We start from the raw sequence: 13,167 nt of genomic DNA on the forward strand, positions 1-13,167 counted from the left end.
TGACAGCGGTGGGATTCGAACCCACGCCCTTTCGGACTGGTGCCTAAAACCAGCGCCTTAGACCGCTCGGCCACGCTGCCGGTTATGTGTGGTCTGTTTTTAAAGCAAATGATAAATTTAACCAGACATTGCCAGACACACTTGTAATTCAAAGCACACATTTAACGTTTATTTTTTAGGTAGTGCAATCATAATTGAATGCTTTTTAGTTATGACAAAGTTCAGAGTAATTTAAGTTTTCAAAAGATTTCATTATCCATATTGGCGCTGTATTTTTTCTTTGAGTTTACTGGAAATCTTCGTAAGTATGTGTGTGCATAACCTCTATGCTAAAACTCAACTCAACTATTTGTATATTTTATACATTACTACGATTGAAATGTGTTTGCTTTTACAAAAAGATTCTGTCCCATTCCGCCATGCCACTCTCCATGGAATCGATTGAAGAAATTTTAAGTAAAAGTCACAACTTGTGAAAAAAAAACATATTTGTCTTTGTCATGGACAAAACATTTAAGAAGATAGAAAATAAATTCTTTAAACTATTAACACAACTTGAACATATTTTAAATACCTTTCTTCTTTTTTTGTTCGACATATCACTTGGTAGCCTCCGTAGAGTGCTACTACTTTGTGGAAACCCATAAACTTATACCTGTTGTCATTCTTGGAAAACGGAAGAAAAAACATGGAAATATTCTTTAGAGAATTATTTATCTCAACTTATTTTCTTGTACAATATACACCAGTTCTTTGCAACTGTTGGTAAAGGAATCAGAGGAAAAAATATTGAGATTTTTTCCATAAAAAAATACCATTAGAAGAGGTAAGTAAATTACTTTTATACACCAAGCCATGACCTGGTGTTATACAAGTATCATTATCTCTGGACATGGTCATCAATAAACCAATCTGAAATATGGCGTCTACATGACAACGACTAGGTGTGTGATAAGACTGGGTTTTTCGAAATTCGTACAAAAAGTATACGAAAAGCACTAAAATGTACTAAAAATGTAATACTTTGTATTGAGCAAATGGATTGACCTAGATTTCTGAAATTTGGAATGAGAGTCACTAACGGAGTGCAGGATAATTTGATCGGGGGTTATTGAAATTCGAACTTTTATGTTACGAAAAGTTCTAAAATGGGACAAAACTTCTAAAATGGTACCATTTTGTAGTATGTGACCGGGTGGTGCTAAAAACTCGTCATTTGGTATAAGAATCAAGGTTTGAGAGTCACTGATTTGAGAGTGCAGCGTAGATGTACCAATGGATATTTTGGCAAATAGAAATGCAAAGGATTTTTTGGAAATTCAAACTTTAAGTTTACGAAAAGTTCTAAAATAGTACAAAACTTCTAAAATGGTACCATTTGATATTATGTAACCGGATAGAGGTAAAAATTTGAAATTTGATTTGAGAATCAAGATTGGAAAATAAGTTATATATATGAAGATGGTAGTTTAGTAATATGTACTACAAGTGTCCAAAAAGTACTAAATGGTACTAAACTTGTACAATTTAATTTTGGGTAAACGGAAGAAGCTAGAATGTTTAAATTATGGTATTGGGTTTCTGTTGCCGGCAGGTTTGTTATAAAGAGGAGGTTTTGGAAATATGTACTACAAGTGCCAGAAAAGTACTAAATAGTTCTATATTTGGTACAATTGGGTATTGGCTGAACTGATAGGATTTGAAATGTGAAATATGATATTAGGCACGCTGTTCATGTGTAGCCCGGACATATGGAGGTGACATTTGATATTAGAATCGAGTTTGGAAAGTATGTTTGATATACGTATGTGGATTTTAAAGTGTGTACCACAAGTGTCCAAAAATTACTAAATGGTACTAAACTTGTACAATTTCGTTTTGGGTGAATGGAAGAAGCTGGCAATTTGAAATGATGGTATTGGGGTCCCTGTTGATGGTAGGTTTGTGATAAAGAGGTGGTTTTTGACATGTGTACTACAAGTACACGAATAGTACTAAATAGTACTCTGTTTGTCACAATTTGGCATTAGGTGAAATAATAGTGCTTGAAATTAGGGTCGCTGTTCACGTGTAGCCTGGACATAGGCATGTGGTTTCTGAAATGCGTTTCGTTTAACTGTATAAAAGGTGATAAATAGTACTTGGTGTCTAGGGTTAAGATATGGAGGTGGTTTTGGAAATTTGTACAATGATTGTTCGAAAAGTAATGACTGGTACTAAATTTTGATTGGGTGAAGGGATAGGGCTGGAATCCTCAAATTTCATATTCAGGTATCATATTCAGGTTGGTATCTGGAGTTGAGACATGGAGATAGTTTTGCAAATGCATACTATAATTTTTCGAAAAGTACTTAGTGGTACTAAATAAGGTCTTGGGTAAAGCGATTGAATTCGAATCCCGAAATTTGTTATTGAGAGGTCTTTTGGTATCTGAGGCTGAAATATGGAGAATGTCTTAAAAAAGCGTACTTTTACTGTATAAAAAGTTTTAAATAGTACTAAATTTGGACAGTGCTGAAATCTGATATAGATGTAACTATTAGTGTTTGTGGTTTAAGGTTGTGGAACTGTGTCCTATATTTGTACGAAAAGTACCAAATGGTACGAAATTTGGTATTGTGTGAAGGAATAGGGCTGGAATCCGAAATTTGATATAAATTTCTCTGCTGACGTCTGTGGTTAAGATATAGAGGTGGTTTCGCAAATACGAAGAGCACTAAACGGTACTAAATTTGGTATTGTGCGAAGGAATGGGACTGGAATCCACAAATTTGATATAGAGGTCTCTGTTGGTATCTAAATTTGAAATGTTAGTTTGTTGTTTTGTAATAAAGAAGTGGTTTTGGAAATATGTACCCCAAGTGCACGCAAAGTAATAAATATTACTAAATTAAATCAATCTTCGAATTTGACATTGAGGTATCTGTTGGTATCAGATTTGGCGGTGAGCTTGGAACTATATCTATATGAAAATTATTAAATGGTACTAAATTTTGTATTGGGTGATGGGACAGAGCTGAGACCGCGAAATTTGATGTTGCCATAACTGTTGGTGCTTAGAATTGAGATAGGGTACGGTTTTGCAAATAAGTGCTACAATGTAAATGTTACTAAACTTGATATTGAATGAATGTATAGAAATTGGTGGTGGTTTTGGAAATGCGTACAATAATTTTTCGAAAAATACTAAATGGTAATATGGTTGGATCACTGTTGGTGTCTAGGAGAGAGGGAGAAATGAAGATTGTTTTGGATATGTGTACTAATTTGGTGTTGGATAACGGGATAGAGCTGAAATTCGGAAATTTTATATTGAGATCACTGTTTTGGTAAGTAGTTAGTTATAGAATGTGGATCCATTGTGTAATGGTTTTACTAATATCCTCCTCGGTAAACTTCAAAATTAACTATTTTGAAGAGTTTTCTGCGTAAAAGGTACACATTTTCCTATTATTCTTTTCGAAAAAGGAAATACTTGAAAAATGTATAAAACTTTTAAAGTCTGAAAATTCCTTTTTTGTAGCGTTGATGCTAATATTTTCTTGCTATTTGATGGAAATAGAGATTTACTTTCTTTGGTGACTTTTACTGAAATTTGATGAGGAATATTTATATTATATTGTCTTTAAAATCATTCTTCTAAAACCATGTTTTGTAGGAATTTTTTACATAAACTCGAAATTATACGACAACCTAAAATGTGTTTTTCATTCATATATTGAAGTCCTGCCGTTTATGTAAGGTTTAGACTTTTATTGTATTCTGAGACACATAGTAGAATTCGATGAGAAATAATTATGTGGAATATTTTGACATGCTACGATCTTGTTTAAAGGGAGTTTTTTAACAATATTTTCAAAAAAAGAAAAGACCGAAAAGGGCGCTTTTTTGACTCGCTTGAGGGATAAAATGTTCGACCAAAGTAATCCTTTCGTTTTTATCTGCAATACAGCCGAAGACGTCATGTACCTAAAATGTTAGTACTCCAAGGAATCTTGATCCGAAAATTAAAAAAAAAAAGAAAAAATTTGGAAATTTCCAAAAAAAAAATCTTAATAAAAGATTGAATTCGTTATAAATTCTGTTAATATCTTAAAGTACTGTATACAGGGAGTTTCCGATAATTTGGGGTCTATAGGAAGGCGTGGGCCTGTAATTTTCTGTCACAGGCTGTAGTACCCATTACGAAGTGCAAATAAGAAACTTTAACAATTCCGGTGGATATTGTACCTAAAATCATCAAAATATCGAATATAGGGAGGTACCGATAATTAAGGGGCTATTCGAAGACCTGATTAGACAATATTCTGTCATAGACTGCAGTATCTATTAGGAAATTCAAACACAAAATATGAAACAATTCCGATGAATAATATCGCTAAAATGTGCAAAATACCGAGTATAAGGTGGTACCGTAATATGGAGGCTATACGAGGACGTGGACCTGCATAGCAAATTTTCTGTCATAGGCTGTAGTGCCCATTACGAACGAATTTGAAACTATTCCAAAAACATCAAAATACCGAATATAAGGAGGTACAGTTATATGGGGGCTATATCTAAACGTTTTTTTCAATACCAAACGTCCTGCAGACCAAACACACATTTGAGTAAAATTTTATCAACCTATTCAATTCGCTCGGAAGCTAGAGTTACGGACGGACGGCCATCTTTATCATCAAGAAATTTGTGGGGTCTAAAAAGTATATTTCGAGGTGTTACAAACGGAATGACAAACTTAATATACCCTCCATACTATGGTGGAGTCTATAAATGTGTGGATGAAGGTAACTTTGCAATGTAAACTTTCAAAACACGGATACACAGGTCTTCTATTTTTAGGTCTACTTTCAGAATGCAATTATTGAACTGCAATAATTTTGTTGCACAGTTTAAAAAATCTATAAACTCAAAATCGACTACGTGTGGTCAACTTTGCGATTTTAAAGAATCGACAGTTAATGATCAACTTAATTGAAAATGATCAATGATCAACTTTTTATTAAAAAGATTTCATTTTATTTATTATTCAAATTTTCCAAGATGCCCAGAAAAAATGTAAAAATTGTTTAAGCTCATAGTGAATCTATGACCACCAATTAAGTCAATAGAAGAAGCTTTTAATTCTTAATTCGACTTAATTACGTTTTTATTCCGTATTTAGTTCCGTAATGTATGTCACTAAACCCATCCCTGCCATCTCTGACAACATTCTGTGTAACCAATCATCTAGTTTGCCCTCTCAATATTCCAACAATGCATGCTGCTTCCTTTATCACAAAGAGTTGTTACATTTATGACAATATATATACAGTTAAAAGTACTTTTCAATGGATGACAGACAGTCAGCCAGCCAGGCAGGTTGAAATACTTATTTATCAGATGGGTGGGAGTGGAAACGTTGTAGGTTAAAATTTTATAGAAATAGTAGACTTAGTAAAGTATAACACTATAACAACAATATGATAACCAACATCAGTGCCGGCTTTTCAAAGATTCTGTCAGCTGGTATTATTCTCTAGAATGCACTTTGAATTCTATGCAATTTTATACAAAAGTGTCTTCGTTGTTGTTGTTGTCTTCGTTGCTAGTTGTTTCATAATCATAAAATTCCACAAAGGGAATTCCTTTTGAAATACGATTATCGATGATAGAGAATAAAAAACAAATATAAAGAAACCCAATATATTTGAAACAACAGTTGGAAGAGTTAAATGTTTATTGCATCGATATTTAATGTTATTGGAATTGATGTGAAACTGATATGGAGGCAGAGGTTAAATGGAAGTTCAAATTTGGAATCGGGTACGGTTCAATTACTCTGTATTTTATTACGAAGCTTAGCAGCCATAATTGATTTTTGAAAAACGAATCTAACAACTATAATACCGTTCCTCTTGATAATTTACTGCTTTGAAAACTTTGACAGCAAAGTTACTTAATTAGTAATTAAGACTTCGGTTACTTTCCTGCAAAACGTACATCTAAACTACAAAATGTAAACAATTCCTCCGTAGCAAATGCAACGCGTAATATGCAAATCTGTATTGACGTATTTCAACAACCGAACTTTAAATACCCTCCACCATTTGGAGGCAATTAGCAAAATTTTCAAAAAAAAAAATATCTGTTGATAAATACTGTTAAAATAAAAAAAAATGCCGAATATAAGGATGTACCGTTATATGGTGCTATACGAAGACCTGTTGTGGAATTATCTAATTCATTTTTTGAGTTACCGACAAAAGTCGATGCTCATAATTTCGGCAATTAACGAAATTTGTCGGAAAGTTAGCGATGAAATCAAAGTAGTCGCCAAGACCTGCCGATATCAATGTTGTTAACATTAACTTCTTTTTTGTGTCAAAATGTTGGGTTTTAAAGTTGCCGTTTCTTGTCGGTAACTCAAAAAAAAATGGGTTGGAGAATACCACTACTGGACATGCGGTAATTTATATCCAATTTTATGCGAAATAATAAATTCCATATTCATCTCAGGTTTCTGGTTGGAGAAATTTTTAGATATTCCAAGATGCAAGGAATCACTGGCTTCTTTCGCAAGTTATGACGGATAAAGGTATTAGCCCTTTGTGGGTGAGGTACCAGAAAGGGTTCGCAGATATGTTTCATCTTCACAACAGTTCTTGTGTTAGCAACAAGTGAAAAAGCTTTAAGTTCGGCCGGGCCGAACTTTGGTACGAATTTGGCAATTCTCAAAAATAATAAAATCGATTAAAATTTCCGTTAAATCTTAAAAATACCGAATGTAGCTATTATATTAGGGTCTATATGACGAAATGAACCTGTGTAGGTAACATTTGTCATAAGCCATTACAATATTCAAATGCGAAACATAAAAAAAATCGGTCATAATGTAGATAAAATCAAAATACCGAATATCGGGTGGTACAGTTATATGGGGGCCATACGAAGACGTGGACCTGCACACACAATTTTTTGCCTTAGGCTGTAGTATCCATTACGAACTTCAAATACCAAATTTGAAACTATTCCGTCGCTAAAATGTCCATTGGAAATGCTCATAGTTATCCTCTGAGGATCTCTGGCTCTAATGTATATGATTAATCACACTGTGCAACAAAAATAATGTTTTCCTATAATTGCAGGAAATCTCTAATGAATTATGAACGTAGAGCTACAGTTTACATCCCAAAGAACCGTAAATAGAGAAAATTTAGGATTAAATTTTTTTACATATCGGGTATTTATTGTCTTCGGCCATAAAGTGATAACAAAACGAAGATTATTTTGATCAAAACATTTAACACACAGGCGAATCACTAGAGGGATCTCCTTAGACCTTTTCAAATAACAATATTCCACAAAGTTATTTATCATAAACTCCAAATTTAAGATAAACTTCAGGACTTCATAAATAAAAAAATACAGTTTAGGGCTAAAGTCGTGATTTTTTGTTTTAGAAAGATAACCTCAATAAAAAATGTTCTTAATACGTTTTGCTATAAGCCATATGTCTTTATATCGCTATTTTTTATATATTTAGAAGTTATTTGTTTCAATTTTGAGAAAGACGCGAAAACCTTTCCTACTTTTTTCATGGATTTTTTTCCATTGTAAAATTTATCTAAAATCATCAAAGCAATTAATTTTAGGCAATACGCGCGTAAGACCAAAATTTTAGCCATCTAAGTCGATCTTATTAAAAGTCAGAGTGATTACTCCAGATCTTAGATTTTTAGCTGATCCGATTATATAAATTAAATGATTATTTCTATTATTAGTTACAAACGGAATGACAAACTTAATGCACCCTCCATACAATGAGTGGTCGGTATAAAAATTTTGGAGAACCTAAAAGTATGCTATGATAATGCTGAATGTACTTGCTACTTGTTTCGCCAGTTTAAAATATCTGTTTTTAATTGCAGTTTTATTTTTATTGCGGATATTTAATTTAAATATATATTAACATGTCGCCAAAATATTATTTCATTCATTCCCAGGACGCCTCTGTGTATCCAGCAACATTGTTTTTCTGTAAGAGAATACAAATATCGTTAATACCAAGCTTCAGTTCGATTCATAAAAATAGGCATAAAATTCTGTAACTGAACAACCAATTTAAAATACATATATGCATTGTTTGAATCAATCAGAGTAACTATGACAAGCAATATCACACCCTATCGTTTTGCTATAAAACCTAAAACAGGTTTATAACAAGAAAAAGTTGATAGGATCGCTTTGAGATTTTAACATCACTTTGAGTTGTTCAATCACAAACATAACTAAAACAAAAAGCGAATGATTTTACGTACCTTTGGCGAGAAGATTGCGTTGTAAATTGCCCTTAATCCAAGATGCTACTTCAGATGACGGTGAGATTATTTTCCTGAAATAACTATAATAAAAACTATGCCTAAAACAGCCTCATACTGTTTCCTGTATTTTCATCAAATCCAGTCATGTCATTTAGCCCTAAAATGTCTGAAAATATCTCGGCCTAGTCTAAATTCCATTCAAAACTTTCGTTTATAAATTGCTTTACAATTATATAAATATTGATTCAATAGAAACCCTATGCGCAGATTTAATATTTTTAATTTACCTCCTCGATAATAAAATTATATTGCGGCATTGTGGATCAGGAAAATTTGTCCATGTCAAGTAGTTGACTTTTCAAAAGCATTGTGTTTACCCAAATTGAAGCTGATAATGGATTAATGTTGGAATTTTAAATCACTGTTAGTTCAATAAGAGCCTAAATTCTATGTTTTAAATTATAATATGCTTAACATTCATGGACATCTATGGAATTTGGAAATGTTGACAGATACAAAACGTTGATGCTACAACTCCCACGTTTTCTTTAAGTTAAATTAATCCCTCGTCAGTTCCACCAAAAGTTCTCTGTCCTTAAACAAAACTTAGATTTAATAAAAAAAATATCGAAATTATTTTTATCTTTTGTTGTTACTTAAAAACGTAACCCATGTGAGTTTTTATTCCTTTGTCTTGTGCTCGTTTTTTTAACACGGCCAACTCCTCTCGGCATAATAGCGCGCTCTCTAATACAATACGTTTGTTTGTTAAAAAATAGAAGGAGTGTACAATTAAAAATTGTATTTAAAAAATATTGTTTTAATAATAAAACATATAAACGGTTTATTTCTTGGACTTGATTTTCTTAAGATAGAATTCCAATTCTTTGCCTTCCAAAATGTAACCATCGGCACGACCGCATTGGCCGGGACGAGATGAGACACAGGCTGTAAAGAAGAAAGAACAAAGTATTGATTAGTAAGGAATTTGATTAAATATAACTAAATACAGAGAAATGTTTTAACCAATCAGAGTAACTATGACAAGCAATATCACGCCCCATCGGCTTGTTACAAAACCTAAAACAGGCTTGTAACAATATAGGTGATGGGATCGCTTTGAGATGTTAACATCATTTTGGAAATTTGCGAATGTGGTTACAATTTCTGTTAAACAAATGTTTTAGGGATCAAATTATAGAACTGGGTTTTGAATAAGTTGAAGTAATTGAATATTGAATTAAAGTAACCCAGTCCATAGAACGGATTGCATTTCTAATAAATGGTCGTTGGAGGAAAAGTTATCTACTTAGGCAAGCTTAATTTAAACATTGCCTATATCTAGGCTGGAAGTGGAAAAAATGCTTGCATTGGATTTCAGGTATATCGAGGATCTGATACCAGTACTCTCATAAAAAACCTTGTTTATACCCTGTGGAAACCGGCAATTTCATTTAATCTATTTTATGTTTATGGTCATATGAATTCTTGGTATTGTATGCCACTTTCTAATAGACAATATATTTTCACTGCCAATATTTCGAAACGCCATTTTCTAAAAACCTATGCAAAATGTGGACACATGCTTTGATCACTGGCCTTAAACAATAATTGTTTCATTTTTCAAGACCGCCCTACACTTAATCTTCACTATGGACACATTCCATTTATCGCAAATATCCAAAAAATGGAGAATATAACCTAGTACTTGTTACTATTCATGACTCATTATTATAATCTCTCCTTGATGTGACCGTAGGGTTTGATCCATAACGGCGCTTTTCTAAATTAATTTTATAAAAATACATTTTAATTTGATCCCAAAACTCTCAACAAACATATATACACACACAATACAAAACACAACTCACCTAAGAGACGACCAGAAACGAATTGATCTTCCAAAGCTTGTTCAACCTTGGCGTACTTTTGACGTTCCAAGTACTTCTTCATGGTCTTTTCGCTGCGCTTCTTGGTGAGCACATCGTTGTCATCTTCCTTTTGTTGTTGCTTGGGGTTACGTTTACGGCCCAAAGGCAAAACGTAGTGGGATTCATACCATTGACGGAAGGGGGTAGCGTCAATGACAACAATGGTGTTCTTTACCAAAGTCTTGGTACGGACCAATTCGTTGTTGGAGGCATTGTAGACAACATCAGCGATACGGGTCTTGCGGGCAATACCCTCGGAGGCCCAGGCAAAGTTACCGTTTTCAAGACGGAGGGCACGGAGCTTGGTGTTGCCACCGCGGGTGCGTACGGGATGGATGCGGCATCCGCCCAACTAAAAAAGAAAAAACAAAAAAACATTAGCTTTGTTTAGCTTCCTAAACAAAGATCATTGGCACAAACAAAGCTTCCATCAACATAATCAGTAGTCCGAACATAATAACGCTATTCATCAATGGCTAAGTACAGTTCCAAGGAACTGAACTTTGGTTGCAGTTGACACGCGTTATCATCACAGAAGACAGAAGCCAAATTTAAGCCGGTTCACCTCATCTGGGAGAAGACAACAAAACATACCTTGGTGTTGGCAGCGGGACGACCCAACTCGAACTTGCGCTTCTTGCGGAGGGATTTGCGTTTGCCACCAGTGGCGCGGCGCTTGTGAGCACTATCGCGGCTGATACCTGGTCAAAGGATTGCAGGAAGAAATTAGTCAACCATTTTTGTAACAATAGTATTGTATAGCTTTTCCAAGTTTCATATCCATTCAAGAAAATCTCAGAACTCTGCACTGCACTAACCACTTGCGGTTTTTCATTTGTAGTTTTCATAATTTCCAATATAATTTTTCAAGTTTCCACAAATTACATTTTACACATTGTTGGCTTCACATTTGTTGCAGAATTTATTGGTTTTAATTTAATTTATCAATGGATGTTTTAAGATTTTCTTGAATATAATTCACTTTGTCGAAAAAACCGCACTCACCCATCTTGAGTAAAAACAGAGAAGGAAAGGAAGCAAAAAAGAAACGCGATAGCTCGTGTCACACAAACGTCACATGTTGATTGTAATAGATTATACAGTGTTGTATTTGTTTGTCATTTCCCCCATGAGCTGTGTTTAGTTGGTACTAGCAAGCCAGTTTGGTGTCGTTGAGATAGCGCAAAATTAAAATATATTTGTTCTTAAATAAAATAGTATGAAAACACTTTTAAATTAAATAAAAATTATGGTGAAATATAAAGGTATTGTATTTGTTTGCGTACGTCCAACCTCTGTCTGTAGTTTGTTTGTGTTAATTGATATTTAGAGAATATTTAACACAAAGACCGTCAAAAATTACAGTTTTTGCCATTATCATTTTCTTTATCATTATTTCATAAAGAAAGCTCTGAGACATAGATTTTATTTGTTGTGTTATTTGTTTATGTTAAACATGATGGGAAAAATAATAGAAACATTTTTGCAAGTCATTTTTAATAATTCCGTAAGCTGGCGTTTACACGAGATAAATTGCTTTTACGCAAATGACTCAGAGTTGTATTTTACTATCACACACATACTGCGCCGATTATTTTCATTGTCAAGCATTTTTTAAAGACACTAAGAGCAAACAAATTTAGAAGAAAAAAAAACTATGTTAAGAAACAAATCAAAAGAATAAAGTAATAATTAAAAATAAAAATTCATATTATTAATTTGAAATATTTCCTGACCATTTTATGATTGTTAATGCAACTGTCTGAGCAAATATGTCACACTGGTCATTTTTTACAAATAATTCATGTTGCTAAAGATAATAAATGGAAGATTACAAATGTAGATGTGAATAAGGGACAAATAATAAATTGCCGCCAATTATCCTTTATGATATCAAAAAATGCAGAACTTGTAGAATCATGCAGATTTTTGGAACAGAGCAATAGTAAAATGTTTCGTTCGTCTATATTACCATGGTACAATAAGGAGGTAGAACAGCTTCGTTAAACTACAGAAATACAGACCTAAGGCTATATCTGCTTCATACAAAATTGTCAGACTCATACAAAATTATATACAACAAGTTGTTTTCATTTTTTCCATAAATCTCCTCATTTTTAAATAAGTTAAATTGCGCGAAAAATTAATTATATATAATTAAAAAAATTATTTAAAAATTATTTTCTCCAAAAATACAGGCATTTAATTATGGCTAAACTGGTTAATAGCTTTAATGTGCGATCCGCAATATGCGTGTCTTCCAATAATTGGCTTTGAAAATATTTTGTTTTCATTTTTCATGTAATAATAAACAAATACACAAGTCAGGCACACTTAGAAAAAAATGTAACCAGCTGGTAGCTCTACCTTACATTTTTATTGTACCATGGAATGCCATTACCGATTTGGCAAATGAGATTGTTACGTAATCCTGATTGAGTGTTAAAAGTGACCATCCGGCTATTAGCGGTCTCGGGGTCTGGTTCTCAACCGTGAACTTTGTAACACCTCAGGACGAACATGAAATTAGAACTTCACACATTACAAATACTATACTCTACACAAACATAACACCAGCTCAGACAAGGGAGATTTGATGTTCCTACTCCCGAATTTGCCCTCCCTTCCAATGTCTTCGGGGTTCCCTTTTAAATTAATTTTCTGAAGACCCCACCCGACTCAACAATATTACGAGTATGGAAAAAATTACCCTTTTTGCTTTTAAATAAATCTTCAGAGATACACAGAACCATGGTACAATGAATACAAGGTAGGCTAACTTTGAAAAAATAGCAAGTATAGAGGTCTACCTGTTTGGCTTGTAATGTCAGAATTCCTATCAAAACAATAAAAAAGCAAACAACTTGTTGCATTGATTTTGAATAAATAATTTAAAACCGCGAAAACTGAATAAAAGGTCAACATTTCTTTTC

General features: G+C 33.3%; 1 protein-coding gene and 2 non-coding genes across 3 annotated transcripts; all 3 read right to left on the bottom strand.

Annotated features, from left to right (window-relative positions):
• On the bottom strand, positions 1 to 80 carry TRNAL-UAG (transfer RNA leucine (anticodon UAG)). The gene has a single exon. It is a non-coding gene; the product is annotated as a tRNA-Leu (tRNA).
• Positions 81 to 9,074: 8,994 nt separating this feature from the next.
• On the bottom strand, positions 9,075 to 11,341 carry LOC101894599 (small ribosomal subunit protein eS8). Its single transcript, XM_005185606.4, has 4 exons — positions 11,240 to 11,341; positions 10,829 to 10,935; positions 10,175 to 10,586; positions 9,075 to 9,251 (listed from the first exon to the last, which is right to left on the bottom strand). The coding sequence occupies exons 1-4, from the start codon at positions 11,241 to 11,243 to the stop codon at positions 9,148 to 9,150; spliced, it is 627 nt and encodes a 208-aa protein (XP_005185663.1). The 5' UTR covers positions 11,244 to 11,341; the 3' UTR covers positions 9,075 to 9,147.
• LOC131806298 (small nucleolar RNA R442) lies at positions 9,331 to 9,399 on the bottom strand. Its single transcript, XR_009343996.1, has one exon. It is a non-coding gene; the product is annotated as a small nucleolar RNA R442 (small nucleolar RNA).
• Positions 11,342 to 13,167: the final 1,826 nt, after the last annotated feature.

The sequence above is a fragment of the Musca domestica genome, unplaced genomic scaffold (genome assembly GCF_030504385.1).
Source record: "Musca domestica strain aabys unplaced genomic scaffold, Musca_domestica.polishedcontigs.V.1.1 7, whole genome shotgun sequence".
Taxonomy (NCBI): Eukaryota; Metazoa; Arthropoda; class Insecta; order Diptera; family Muscidae; genus Musca; species Musca domestica.

Bases quoted from the DNA above. Each gene is read 5' to 3' on its own strand.
- LOC101894599 (XM_005185606.4), bottom strand. The intron at 10,587-10,828 runs GTATGTTTTGTT...TTTCTTTTTTAG, and splicing joins GTCCCGCTGCCAACACCAAG to TTGGGCGGATGCCGCATCCA. The intron at 9,252-10,174 runs GTGAGTTGTGTT...TCTTCTTTACAG, and splicing joins CGTTTCTGGTCGTCTCTTAG to CCTGTGTCTCATCTCGTCCC.